The sequence below is a fragment of the Ptychodera flava genome, chromosome 4 (assembly GCF_041260155.1).
Source record: "Ptychodera flava strain L36383 chromosome 4, AS_Pfla_20210202, whole genome shotgun sequence".
Lineage (NCBI taxonomy): Eukaryota > Metazoa > Hemichordata > Enteropneusta > Ptychoderidae > Ptychodera > Ptychodera flava.
This window is the reverse complement of record NC_091931.1, coordinates 31052309-31066437: the sequence shown is the minus strand read 5'-3', so window position 1 is coordinate 31066437 and position 14129 is coordinate 31052309. Positions and strand designations below refer to the sequence as shown.

At 36.7% G+C, this 14129-nt stretch overlaps 1 protein-coding gene across 1 annotated transcript; it reads right to left on the bottom strand.

The window, feature by feature from the left end:
* Window positions 1-1014: 1014 nt before the first annotated feature.
* On the bottom strand, window positions 1015-10093 carry LOC139131474 (E3 ubiquitin ligase Rnf121-like). The gene is made up of 8 exons (XM_070697528.1): window positions 9952-10093; window positions 9169-9209; window positions 7897-8038; window positions 6917-7071; window positions 5292-5520; window positions 3393-3526; window positions 2313-2414; window positions 1015-1279 (listed from the first exon to the last, which is right to left on the bottom strand). The coding sequence occupies exons 1-8, from the start codon at window positions 10024-10026 to the stop codon at window positions 1159-1161; spliced, it is 999 nt and encodes a 332-aa protein (XP_070553629.1). The 5' UTR covers window positions 10027-10093; the 3' UTR covers window positions 1015-1158.
* Window positions 10094-14129: the final 4036 nt, after the last annotated feature.

Sequence of the window (14129 nt, the reverse complement as noted above, 5' to 3'; positions counted from 1 at the left end):
ATATGGGTATTAGGGACTTCCCCTCCATACATGCATGAACACAGAATTAAACACAGTAGATTAATTTTGTTTTTTCAAGTACATGATCAGAAATTGCTACTGAATGCATAAGGGTTAAAGGCGCCCTTCTTAATCCAAGCTTCTCGCATTAGCGAATGTGTTAACAGCCCATAAACAGTTAGTCATTCTTTTGTTTTCCATTGAATATTTCATCAAGTACATAATATTTACATTAGATAAATCTGATAATTGAGCGGCGGCTTTAAGGAACTACTAGGGCTTGTCTACAGCTTGTGTGCAATTATTTTGAAACTTGCAGAACCTTCATTAGACTGGAAGATCTGTCGCTCAAGGGCACTCTCTACGCTCCCCCCTCTTAAGAGGAGGAGAGCGTACGGAGCGTCCTCGAGTGACTAATCTTTCAGTCTAAGCCTTCATAGTCTTTTTTTTTTGAGAAAAATGTAAATTAATGTATTCCCACTGGGTTTATGAGAGCATGATAGCTTTATAGAATTTACTGTAAAATACTGGAAATGAATTTTGCCTCTCCCATCCAAAAATTTGGATTGTGATCCTTGATTTCCGTTCTTGATTTTCACATTTAACCCTTTGAGCGCCAAAGTCAACCTTTGTCACCTTTAGAAAATATGCTTCAGTCAATTTTTTTCAGATTTTTGTAAAAATTTTGATAACAAACTATGGCCAATGAAATGTGATGTCCACTTGGTCCAAAATTATTAAAAAATTACAGAAAAATTCATAAAAATTGGTAAAAATGTTTCACTAAAATTTTGGTAGGAACAATTACAGCACTCAAAGGGTTAATAGCAGGAAGTTTACCTGTGCAGAATAAACTGTCGTTTACAGTCCAATCTGTTATGGGACAGGATTTATTAAGTGAAGAAAATTCTCAGAGAGGAAACTTGTATCCTTGTGGCCATCATGCTTGAAGGAATAATTTTCACGAATAAAGGATTTTCAGTCACACTGTAATAACTGACAATAGTGACAAAATGTAGTGAAACAGTGGAGACTTTTATTAAATTTTACAATAATTAGGATAAAATCTTGGGTACAAAAGAAATTATACATCAGCTGAGTAACTGGTATACAAAAATGGGGAAGTATGTGGCTAACGAAATGTAGGATGAGTTTTCTCTATTCCAACCCTAAACCATAATTGATGCCTTGTACGATCATGATGATGACAGGTTGCCAGGCGACCAGGTAGCGCACCCAGTCCAAGAGCTGCCCGTAGAGCACATGAGGTCTCTCCCATCTGAGCAAATCTGGTCAAGGAATGAAGTCAGAGAAGAGCCTGAAGATCATAGTTTTGCTCATTTTGCATCAAAACTGAGGATGAAATTTACAATCTTGATGTCACACAGCTGTTTACTGCGTATATTGCCAATTGAAGACATTCTCATTCATTGCCAGAAATGCACCCTGTAAATTCCTAAAAGCCATCTTTTTATTGATAAAACAAACTCGAAATAATATTTTTGTGCAAACTATCTTGTGTAGCATTCCTTCCCAGATTCACAGGCAGTGCAAATCTTTTCATCAGAGCAAAGCAAATAAAACATTCAAACTGGGAAATATTGTGCACTCTATTGATTGCAGAGAGAGCATCTGATTAATAGTGCTGAAGAGAAAGCACGGTTTTTACCATTAAATATCTAAAGTGTATCTTTCGCCAATTCTATGGGAAATGTTTTAGCCACTGTAAGCGATTGCATTTGCAGGATACTTTGAAAAGTCAATTTTATAACTGTGCATTTCGGCATTGAAAGCACTTTGTGTTTAGTCATTGATACAGACTGTAAATACAGCAGTTGCCATCTTTTTCTTACAAAAGTAACTATCCTTTTCAAAAATCAATCATGAAACACTTGGAAGTGATGCATTTAATGATTTAAGATAGGCTAAAGTATTGCAGGAAGATAAAAAAATATCTTCCTTTTAATTTACAGGAAAACTGTTATCATATTAATTTAGACATTGTTATATTTGAAGGATTATCAAATGGTACTCTCGAACAAAGAGCCGAAATAATCTCACAAAGGTCAAGGGGAACTCTAACATAGCTTGAACTAGACAAAATCTGTGCAACAGACTTTTGCTGAAATGTACTGAAGAATTCCACACAACCTTGATTCCTATCGACATACAACTTATATTTCAACATGTAGATTTATGAGATGAATATCTACCAGTAGAGGGCGCAATTTATGCACATCAAGTGTGTGCAATAATTGCTCTGGTCACTGGGTACACTATAAACATAATCACAGCATGTAGATAAAGGATACGGATTGCAGAACATCCTCTTCAGATCCACCTTCTCCTTGCAGTATGGACACGTCTGTTTTTTACCCACGATGCACCAGCCACGTATACAGAACTCGTGGAATCTGAGATAAGTATGAAGTCAAGGAAATACAACACAGGTGATAGAATTCATCAGAGTGTTAATTTACAGGGACCATCTAATCCTTCAAGCATGTCATATTAGTATTCATTTATGCAAAGTGTATTAACAAGCATTGTTTCAGTATGCAAATAGAGGATAATGATCGATTATTGATGGAAAGAATAAATGTGCCTTAATCATACATGATATGAGAGTCACAGTCACCTGTAGAAGTGTCCCTATACAGAGAATGTATTTTTGGACCGTGTAAACGATACACTGTAACTCTTTTGTACAAAGAAAACTCCTATGCTTTGCAACACATCAGCTGGCAATATCCCTTTCATCAAAACATTTATTTGTGAAATCGTGAATAAACAAAATATTGCCAATTCAGGATAAGATCGGCTCATTTACAAAAGGGCGGCAATGGCGTACCCAGTGACTTTTTATGCTTTCTGAACTTTAAATTCATTGAGGAATATCCACGTTTTTCATGCAGCCAGCCCGATAGCGATATTTGTAATGAATGGAAGTTTCTTGAGTTGAGCAGAATACCTTTGAGTGAGTGTGTATGTCAAAATGTCACGGAGGACACACTGGCTGACATGTTCTACATCCTCCATCTGAAGACATGGAAAAAATACGACTACAGAGAAAGCAAACACAGACTAACTTCACATCATGCTGAGATGAAACACCACAGTTATTGTTGTGAGCCCTGCTCCTTGTTGTAACATATTTTTTGCATGAAGATATTTTGCCAACATTATCACACACCGTTGAGAATTATCAGAGACTTCATGATAACATCATCAGAAAACTGTAAACTGATACATTTCACTTTCTGGCAGTACTTCACAGTCACAAAAAACCAACACTACGCCGCCTCACAAAATTTAGTTCAGAGCCTGTGTGCCTTGCGCTCCAGCCCACTAGGGTCATGTTCATCAAAAGACACGTCTGAGATAGAGGATACACATGATTACAATTGAGTTTGTATGCTTTTTCTACAACTTCTTCGTCGTCGTCCGGTCTGTATATTGCTTGTCCACACACGGCACACACGTTTGGCTCAAGGTTCCTGCCAGGAAGTCCTGTTTTTGTGTAGTACTGCCGATATACAGAAACAATACAGAACACATACTCAGAAATCATGACACAAAAATCAATGGTACTACAGAGAAAGCAAAGGTGTGACGGGTACAGTTACATTTGGTGTTGGTACATTAAACCTTTCAGTGCCAAAGTCAATTTTTGCCACCTACATAAAATGAACCACAGGCAGTTTTATTCAGATTTTTCTAGAATTTCAACCAAAAACTGTAGCCAATGATAACTACTTGCCTTTTGTCCAAAATTGTCAAAAACATTACAAAATCTTCGTAAAAAATCGGTAAAATTTTGCAGAAATATTTTGGCGGGAAAATTTACAGCCCTCAAAGGGTTAACTAGGTTTGGAGCATATGTAAACAACTGCTAGAAGGCATTGATTGTTACGTACATTTGGTCAATCAGAGGGAAAATAGTGAAAATTTACAAAATGTTAGACTCTACAGAGGATTTCTTGACTTAGATTGTCTATGAACACCTGGGGATCTTTCTTTGCTCAAAAGAAGCTTTAAACCTTTTAGGTAGCTGGAAGAAATTCCAATAAGCTTGTGTTTTCTTTTTCTCTGATTCTGATACTGAGAATCAAGTTATTTTTCCACATTTCAACATTGAAACTAGTACCTATAAGCTTCATGGGATTTAGAACAGTTTGAAAATTCTTCTGTTTGGGTGCCAATCTACCCATATGTGAATAAGTGGATTTGTGAAACAATGGAATATGCAAATAGATTTTCAACCTCCATTATTATTGGAAAATTATCTTTCTTTCTGCAAAAAGACAAACTGTACCCTTCCAATTATCTCATTGTGGCACATGTATTAATTTACATTTATTGAATGGCATCATATTGAAAAATTTGTAAGATTATTTTCTTGAAATTGGGAATGACCCCTTCACTGCTTTGCGTATATAAGTTGTTAGACTATAAATTGCATGTCCTTGTCAGCCTATTAAATTAAGCCCTAACACAAATACATAAATTACAATTATGAATGTCTGAATTTGATAATCCATGATAAGAAGTAACCTAAATTCTCTGACATGTCATATAATCTGGATTATTGACACTGACGGTTATAATTATCTATCATTTTAAATCGTGAATTATCTTTCCTTTCCCATCTTTTTTTTACTTGTGATTTTTTGGGGGCTTGGAAATTTTACATTCAAGTGAAGAATAAGTCAAATTCAGCCAAGCTGTCTGATAAAAACATTTTTGGAGCAAAATTGAAATGAAATTATTTTGTGCTAAAATGAAATAATTTATGGATGTTCAGTGAAATTTATGGCATTACTAAGCCCTTCAGAGAGTGGTTTCTTCCCACTAACTCAGGGTAATTTATATTGCGGAACACAGAATGACTAAACTGAATTCTGAATGCGTAATTCAAAAGCTAAATTCTTTCTGAAAAACGTGTTTGGTTTGAAAACAGTTTTCTACAAACTTCAAATTTGTAGACCTTCATGTAAGTAAAGAAAACTAATTCAACAAGTAGCTTTTTTAATTAATTTCAACAAATTTGCGGCAGAGGCATCTGCAGATGTATATTGGGGAATAATTACTATTTAACATCTTCCGACAAAAACACTCTAAAAGCATGCTTAAAACATTCTCAACACCAGAAAAATAATTATGCATATCAGTGAGAAAAAATATTTAACTTTAGAATTTTTTCAATTTCTCTTCTCGTCGAAGAACACATACAGAATAAGCAAAAAACAATGAAAATGATAAAACATATTTGAAAATGATAGTGTCCTTACCCCTATTTGTGATGCCATGGTTTCTGAACATATTTCGGCAAAATCTCTTCCTAACACGCCATAATACACACCATAGAATAGTACTAAGATTCCAAAGTCCATGGACTTGTCCGGGCGTATGGCAAATATTAAATTGAACCCAAACAATGTAAACATGACGACTATATACCCCAGGATGCCCAGGGCGTAGCTGATTTTATAAATCAGAAGAAAGTATTTGTACACTAACCTGTAAAGATAAGAGAAAAGAGGATATTGCACTTATATTAATTGAAAGGATGGATAACTTGTAAGCAGACATGCTTATCCCTGTATGAAGTGCTTTTGTGTGGGAAATTCGCCGGTAAATATTACTAGAGTCATCCAATGGCAAATAAAGGAAATCATATTCCACCAACTGAGGAAGCACACCAGTACTTCCAAAATTATTCCCAACCTTTATACATAATACTGCAATGTGTCTAGAAATTCCATAATCAATGTTATGTGATGGTAAGTTACACCTACAAAACTTTGTGAATAGAAGTGTGATCTTGCAGTGAATAATTCACATGTGACAACAGTGTAAGTCCATTGCAAAAACCTCACAATGATTCCCACTGACTTGATTTGCACATACACGTAGCGGCTATCAAACTCTCACCCCCCCAAAAAAAATTTTTCAATATCAATATTTGTTCTGCAATGTTGACATTTCACTTAACATGATTTAGTTCTTTTGAAAATGGAGGTATGATACAGTATTTTCGAAGGTGAACAGAGCACAGACAGATAATATTCAACAAGATTCGGCTTGGCTGGACCATGATGACCAATCATGGAGCCTTTGGCAAAGTGTTGATTTTGCTCATTGTTACAGTACATGTAACCAATTAAGACAGTCTCATGCTTTCCATCACTCCATTTGTCCGCAATTCAACACTGAGCATTTCAATATTTAATATTGATGAGTTCAATGTTCATGATTCTGTATTAATATTTATGATTGCAATATTTAATATTAACAATTCAACTCAAAGATATTCACTGCTTTTCAATCCGTATGATACGACTGGGACTCGGTCTTCCCAAGCCATGTCACCGGAATCACCACTCATTGTCTGCTACATCAATAATTGTGAGGTAAAAACAACAGAGATACACAAAAGTTTCAAGTGTACTACCTGTAGTATTTACCCATGTTGTTTCCATGGTCATAGCAAAATGTCTGATTGTTGTTCCACTGCCTGAACAACTTCATCTCGGAGAAAGAATGAACATCAATATTGTCATTAACCCTTTGAGTGCCATGTCAATTTTTGTCGCCTTCATAAAATTTAACCCAGACAATTTTTTCAGATCCAGACAAATTTTTCAGTTGATTTTCTCCGAAATTTTGATCAAAAACAGTAGTCAATGGAAAGAGTTATCTATTTGGTCCAAAATTATCAAAAATTTACAGAAAAATTCACAAAAAATTTGTCAAACGTTGCACCAAATTTTTGATAGGAAAATCACAGCACTCAAAGGGTTAACCCTATTCAACTGTCCACACAGAACTTTCAATACAAAAATAAACAATATCTAGGATTCACAACTTCAACACACTGTGAACGGTTAATGTACACAGAATGTGAGTAACTTACCTAGGTGTTGTACCCGGTAAAGGTTTTCTGGTTGCTTTAAAAACTATGAAACTTGTGATGATTGAGAAGATGACCCAGGTCATGATGAAACGATACCATTGTAATCTCAAACAAAATATGATAGGTATCACCCACATGCCTACCAATGTCACCATCTGTGAGAAGAGTGACGAGAAATGTTGAATTTATGACCAGTGTTCTCTGTTGATTACGTACATTCACAGTTGAAGTTTATTGGTAAAATAGCTCAGATTGCCTGAGCTCAAAAAGCAAAGTAGCCGTAGTTATGACTTTTGACAATAAATAATATCATTATTTTTTGTTCTAGTACATAACCTTCTTTCTAAAAGTGTGTTGATACAAAGTTTTAGCCTCACAAACACAAAACACTGTGTACAATGACAAAATAATGTTACAGTACAATAGGTGAAGTGATTGTCCACAATCACATTTTTGTCTAGAATAACTCCAAGCTTTGTCAACAATATCATTAGAAATGATACACATTCAAGTTGTTGCAACAAGTCGAACCCTTGGTACTTTGACATTATTTCTAGAGTGAAACAAGAAACTTTCACAAACAGAGCAAAGATACACGTACTAGAAAATACAACAGAGGGTAGAGTTGTATGGCTTTGGTGACAAGCCATGACGTTAAACAATGCGTATGATATGGTGACTGCCAAGTCATTAATGCCAAGGTTTACAGTACATGTATATCATCAGGTCATTACTATGTACAGTATTACTGGTAGATCCCAGAAACCATAGATGTATATGAAAAAGTTGAGTATATTTCTCTGTAAACTACTGTTCAAGACAACTTTTGTCAACTACCGGGTACCCTTTATGCATGTTTCTGGGTACCAAACTTGGATTACATGGCCCACATCTCAAATGGTACCAAAACTGACAACAATCATTTTGTGTGACACTGACTCGTTCCTGTATGTTTCATTAAACAATTCTATGATACTCACTGTGTAGGACTTGAAGTGTCTCTGTTTCCATTGTACTAGCAGCACCTGAGCCACTACCAGAGTTGCTATGAGTATGAGCACCATCTCGGCGTGCATGGCTTCATGGCCCTTGTGTTTGGCGTGGAGTCTTTCATGTTCGATTCTGATGAACAAAATTGTTTAAAAAGAAACACGTCACTATCAATGTACCTTGGAAACGGTGAGTCTGTGACAGATCTATGATAAATGTCAAAATGACGGAGGAAAAGATAGCACATAAAGACATATTCCCTCCACAAATGTGGATAGATGGATTGTTGGGAAAAGATAAATGGATGGCATGATACATAGGGGAGGAGGACGAGGAAGAGGAGGAGGATAATGCTGCTGCTGCTGCTGAATAGCAGTTACATGTAGCAAGCATTTCCTATGGACAGACGAGGTTGAGAGAAAATCACTGGGCATTATATTACCATGCTCTGCCCGTCGCATTTTGATTGGTCGAGCTGAACCACGTGACTGACCACAAATACACAGCAATGGTTTGTTTACATGCCCGTGAATATGAATAATAAGAAAAACAACTCAAAGTATCGTAACTTTACAGCTCAAACACAATCACTCACAAAATAAAATGGAGCACTTGTAGGTCAAGTTGAGATACATTTTTCTGAAAGCATCTTCGGATTTGCCAATTTTTTTACAGCGTGCATGACAGTGCGTCGCGTATACAGTAGCTCAGTTTCTGGGGCCCAGTTGTCGTTCGCTCCTGAAATTTTCAGAAATTTTGACAGTTTTCTTGGGTTCCCTGATAATATAATGGAAATAACAGACTCCGCTCTGACCATTAACGTTTATTTGTGGGCGCAAGCTCGAGGAAAGCCAAAATAACGGGCTCGGCAAGCCTCGCCCGTTAACTTTGGGCTTTCCTCTCGCCCTTGCCCACAAATAAACATCAATGGTCAGCGCGTCGCCCGTTATTTCTACAGTATAAATTATGAAACAGTACTTTACCCATTGACAGTAAGATGTTCTCTACCGTATGTGCTTTACCATACATTTTCTCAAAGTTATATAAAATATGCTAGTCATGTTTGATAAAATTGTTCTTTAATTTCCTTCACAACCAATTTTAAAATTTTCCACCCCTCTCCTATAAATTACTATAGTCAGGCTGAACGAAATATGCAAGAATGGAGGCGAGATGGCAGAAATATGTGCATGTCTACTATGACAACGTAAGAGTGCTGTGCATTTCTTCAGAAAACTGACTTATAATATGCTCCAACTTACTTCCACCTCTCTTGATCTGATAACTTGGACAAATCTATTGTCTGAAAGGGAACGCAGAGAATCAACAAAGTGTAAGTGAAGTATTTCTCATTTGAAACATGACAGATGTTCACCATTATTCTGGAGATCAAGTATATTACTAGTACATGTTATGTAGTAATAGTATGTGCTCAACCTTGACCTTGAACTTTTGATGTGGTGTGAAATCTACTTGCAAATTGTCTCTTTACACACATGACAAATCGTAAACTGTATAAACAATCCGTACCCTAAAATACAAACACAGACACTCATCGTGAACATACAAGCCAGCTCGTACTATGATGTGGTGAATGACCAGGGACAGGAGTTTGAACACATCGAGAGATCGAAACCAGCTACCGGCTTGTTCTGGCACAACACATCGAGCATTCTCTTGTCATTCATTTCGCTTACAATCAGAAAGCGAAACTGTATGGGTTATTCCGTGTGCCGTTTTGTATTTGCTTTAAAATCACTCCCATGAACCTCTAACAACTGCTGTTTATGTCAGCTAAAATCGTGGTCTGTAATGATTCCTTTTAATTTCTGATTGACACTGCAAGCGCTAACAAGTAACTACTCACTAGCAGTTGCGTACGTGGCTTCGGGTATGCCGATGACACAGTTGCTAACGTGACAATAATTTCATCCTAATAGCGAGCGCTAGTGTCAAAGCAACTACATAGAAATTTCTAAAACGGTGCTTCACGTTTGATTCTGGGCATGTAAATCTGCACAGACAGGGACACATGTGTTACTAACCGGCTTAGCTTCGATATGTTCGTCCTGCACAGGCTGCAGCGCTAGCGGTTTGTCATCCGCCATTTTGAATGACATGGCACATCCCTAGCTTACCGAGGTAAAATAGAGACCCTCTAGCTTTCTAAATAATATCGGTGTTTTTGTTTTCTGTCCATGCGCAACATCGTCGTAAATTGTACACCCTTTTACGACAACAGCTCTAGCTCGCGAGAATGATGCGCGAGGAGGCACACTCTCTGTGGGTGTGAGCCAGTTAAAAAGTGAAAGGGGCGGTTAATTCTCTGAAGTTCGCAATTTATACATGGAGCTCACTATTGTTTTAAGGTTTATATTTGAACAACTGATAAGCTTAAAATAGAAATAAAATGATACAAATAGTTTGGTCTGACTTCTACATAAGTGTTATATCAGGCTTAGAATTGATAATTATAAAGTCAACTGACTTCCTTATCGGCTGCAAAACAATGTACTGTACAAATTGCTAGCCTCTATAAAGTGTGTATATCAGACTCATTCTAGCCCGGCTGTATTCTGTGATACAGACATATTAGATTAGGTCAGTGATAAAACTTGCTTCCTTAATTACTTTGTTACAAACTTTAGCGGCAATGTGTGTATTTTATTGCATCAGAATTCACTCTTGGTCTCGACATTTCAAAACTAAATCGAGAGAGTTGCACGTACCACCTCATTCCTGTTTCCAATAAAGGTAGGCTGCGTGCACAAATAATGGTTGGGGGGGTTGGCGGAATTGGAGGTTGGCATTGGGGGTTGGAGGAAGTGACCTAATAAAATTTCAATTTCCCCCGTCTATGTGATCAAAATTTTTCAAGTCCCCCCCGCAATTATCATATAGCCGCATACTTATTAGGGATGCACGCAAAGAAAGAAACATGTATTAAGCAGTTCTACTCGCAGATGTTCGACACTACCTATTAGGCCTATTAGCAGTTTGTACAGCCATATCCCCGTAAGACAAGTTCTTAAATTGATTCGTTTTTAAACGCATCAGTGGATTTTTAGGATTTCTCGGTCTAGGCCGACTTGACTTAAAGGGGTACAGTTGTCGGAACTGCGCGTAAAGGTCGTATGGGACCCATACGACCAATTGCAACACTGTATCCAAGGTGCGATGGTGATTGGTGAAAGTTAAAACATGTCTGTCATAATCTACATCGTATAATTTAATTGTTGATGCTATGATGACAAGTTGCATCTAGATATCGTGTACGAAATACATCGTTTGTAAACAAGAAACTCGCACACGTGCAGTTCCGACGACTGTTTCCCTTCAATCCAACTCTTGGCAGGTCAATGGCACGTGCTGAAGAGCACATAAAATGACGATCATGATGAGAGAGTATGCAAATTGTGAATTTCTGGCTACATTTTGCCAAATTATGAAAAAACTGAGTAAAGTGACCTACCAAAAATTTTTTTTTTTCAAAAGTACGAGACATATGACTTAGAGGCTGCTCAAAATTGACAATATTGGAAGGTTAAATATTCCATAAATAAACGTTTTCATCTCTAAAATTTTGGGTGTATTAATGGCAAATTTGTTGGAAAATAAATAATCCCACATTTTTTCATTTAAAATTAGACCTTTTACTGTTGACGTTCAAAGTTTTACTTTTGTGTTATTTTACGATGAGAATGTGAATATTTAGAAAATCAAGCATGGTGACTCCATCTTTTTTCTTTAATATTTGATTATTCTCATATGCCAGAATTCAAAAATCCCCGATAACTTTCAAGTTTCCTGGTCTTCCATGTGTTGCTCTCTGGTCTGATCTTATGTACAAGTAGATTTCACTGTCATGTGCGTCATTTGACCAAAACTCTTCTTCAGCTACATCAGAGTCAGAGCTATCTCTGTCATGCTGATATGCAGTGACAGTGACACTGCAGTAGCAAGGCAGTAGCTGTATTAACTTTGATTATTTTGACAATATTTTTGTTCAGTTTATACAATCGTGTTCTTGTTCAAGTCCCTACAGCATGTTGAACTGTCCAGTATTCAGCTTGCCAATACCAGTGAATGTATACCATGCATTTGTATCATTGACAAATGACTTTAAGTCTGGACTCTAATTCCATTATCATTCAAGACATATTTATATATACAAGCTTTGTTGACAAACTAAATATTGTGTGTTTCAGCATGCTGTACAGAGACGGCTAGAAACTGTATTTGATATATTGCATAGAAATATTGAAAAAATTATCAATAGTTGCAGCTTCTGCCCCGTTACTAAGACCCACTTGTTGGCTTTTTTAAATGAAAAATCACACATGTTTAGATTTTTTCGAGATAAAAGTCATGAAATGTGACAAAATGGTTCTAGGTTTTGTGTAATTATTACTAACATTAGAACAATTGGATGAAATGTTATTCATTTTTCATTGAATTACCTAATAAACGTAAAGCTTAAAGGAACAAAAAGATTTTAGGTCCCCTATAAGCATTGCAAAACTTTTAAGTCCCCCTCCACTACCCCTAAAATTTTCGAATGCCCCTGAATTCCTCCAACACCCCCCCCCCCTTTCACAGTGTTTTTTTGTGAACGCAGCCTTAGCTTAACACCGGCCCGTCATTAATTTTCTCACGCTGAATGAGTCTTACACATTGCCTCATGTTGTCGTCTCACGGTAATTATAATATCTAAATACCATGATCAGTCCAATTTTCCAGCAATTAAACACCAAACTAAATTCATCAATCAGAATTGTATCAAAGAGGCAAGGCCGTTTTTTATGTCGATGAAAATTAAGTGCCGAAACGATCATGAGATCCATCACCGCTTCCAACTCAACCCAGGCACTGCGATATATCCATAGAATGAGAGGCGAATTGTGATCTCTATTATAATGTTTAAAGGGGCAGTCTTCAATCCCTGGTTCTCGCATTAGTGGGTGCCGACACTGACTGTACTTTGTTCTCCATTGAAAGTTGTGCGCAGTCACTCAATTTGCCTAGAGATGAAGTCGATAAAAAACCTGCCGCAAGATGGTGAAAATGAGTTTTCTCGCATTTCAACTCAAAGCACCGCTGTATAATATTTGCATTTTTCTTTGGTCAAAGCTGTCGTAAGGAAAATGTTTGTTGGACTCATAATATGTTTTCCTCTGCAAATTAAAATGTTCGTGGTCAATCACCTGAAACGTACCATACTGTAGATAGTTTAGGCCTAAACCTATTTCATGCCAGTTATTGTGTAACGTCTCAATTCTTCTCATTGTATCGTCCGTCATGCTACATCTTAACATGATGAAGCGATAGTTCGGAAATTAAGTTTCGCAACACAGAAAACCAATGTAACGTCATATTCTACTATTGGTCGCAGTAATGCAATTCCGTCATGATATGCATGAATGAATAATTGTGAAGAGGTATTAGATTTTTCCATTGCGGAAATTATTCCATAACAATAATTGACATCGAAAGCGCTGATGACAGAATACAATTTTTGTGCAAAATGTGCACCTTTTTTAATAATTGTGAATACCAAATACCTGAAGAGTACATATTATCCATCTTAGATCTTTGTATCTCTAACTTTTCGACGTATTGTTTTGTCTTTAAAACAACAGTAGAGGGGAGTGCACTAAATCTTCCTTTTGTATGAAGAAGTATCTTAATATTTTTTACTGTTTTAGGAGAATAACGCACAGGAATTCACTAGCAAATCACAACGTCGCCATACAAAAGTGCATGCTCCCCGACACTGCGTTAACCAGCATTACGCTAAGGTAGCAACAGCTTATATTGGTAGTTTTATATCACAACTATTTCATGTACGCCTCAAACAGTAGGGTGCAAAGACAGACTTTATCACACATGTTTGACATGCTGAGGTAGAATGCTCCATCACAGGGACAGATGTTCAGACTGTAAAATTTTCACAAAACTTTACTGATCTGCTGTAGGCGTGTTTGGGATCACTTTGAAGCTCGTGGCAGTGGAGTAAAGAAACTTTTCATCGATTGATCTTCGTTAAAAATATTAAACGAGGCTCTGCAGGAAAAATGGTCATTTTGAATTTCAAGTATCGAGAAATTTAGACAATTGATTACGGTGACCGGTGATTTTAATTTTGTTTTTGAAAAAAAAAGTTGTGAAAGTGTATGGTGGAAAGTCTGAGCAAAAGACTTCGTTTAAATCGTTGAGTTTTGAA

Coding starts and splice junctions, on each gene's coding strand:
- LOC139131474 (XM_070697528.1), bottom strand. CDS start 10,026: ATGTCATTCAAAATGGCGGATGACAAACCGCTAGCGCTGCAGCCTGTG. Junction 5,521..6,916: donor TTACCGGGTACAACACCTAG/GTAAGTTACTCA, acceptor TTATCTTTACAG/GTTAGTGTACAAATACTTTC. Junction 3,527..5,291: donor CCATGGCATCACAAATAGGG/GTAAGGACACTA, acceptor GTATATCGGCAG/TACTACACAAAAACAGGACT.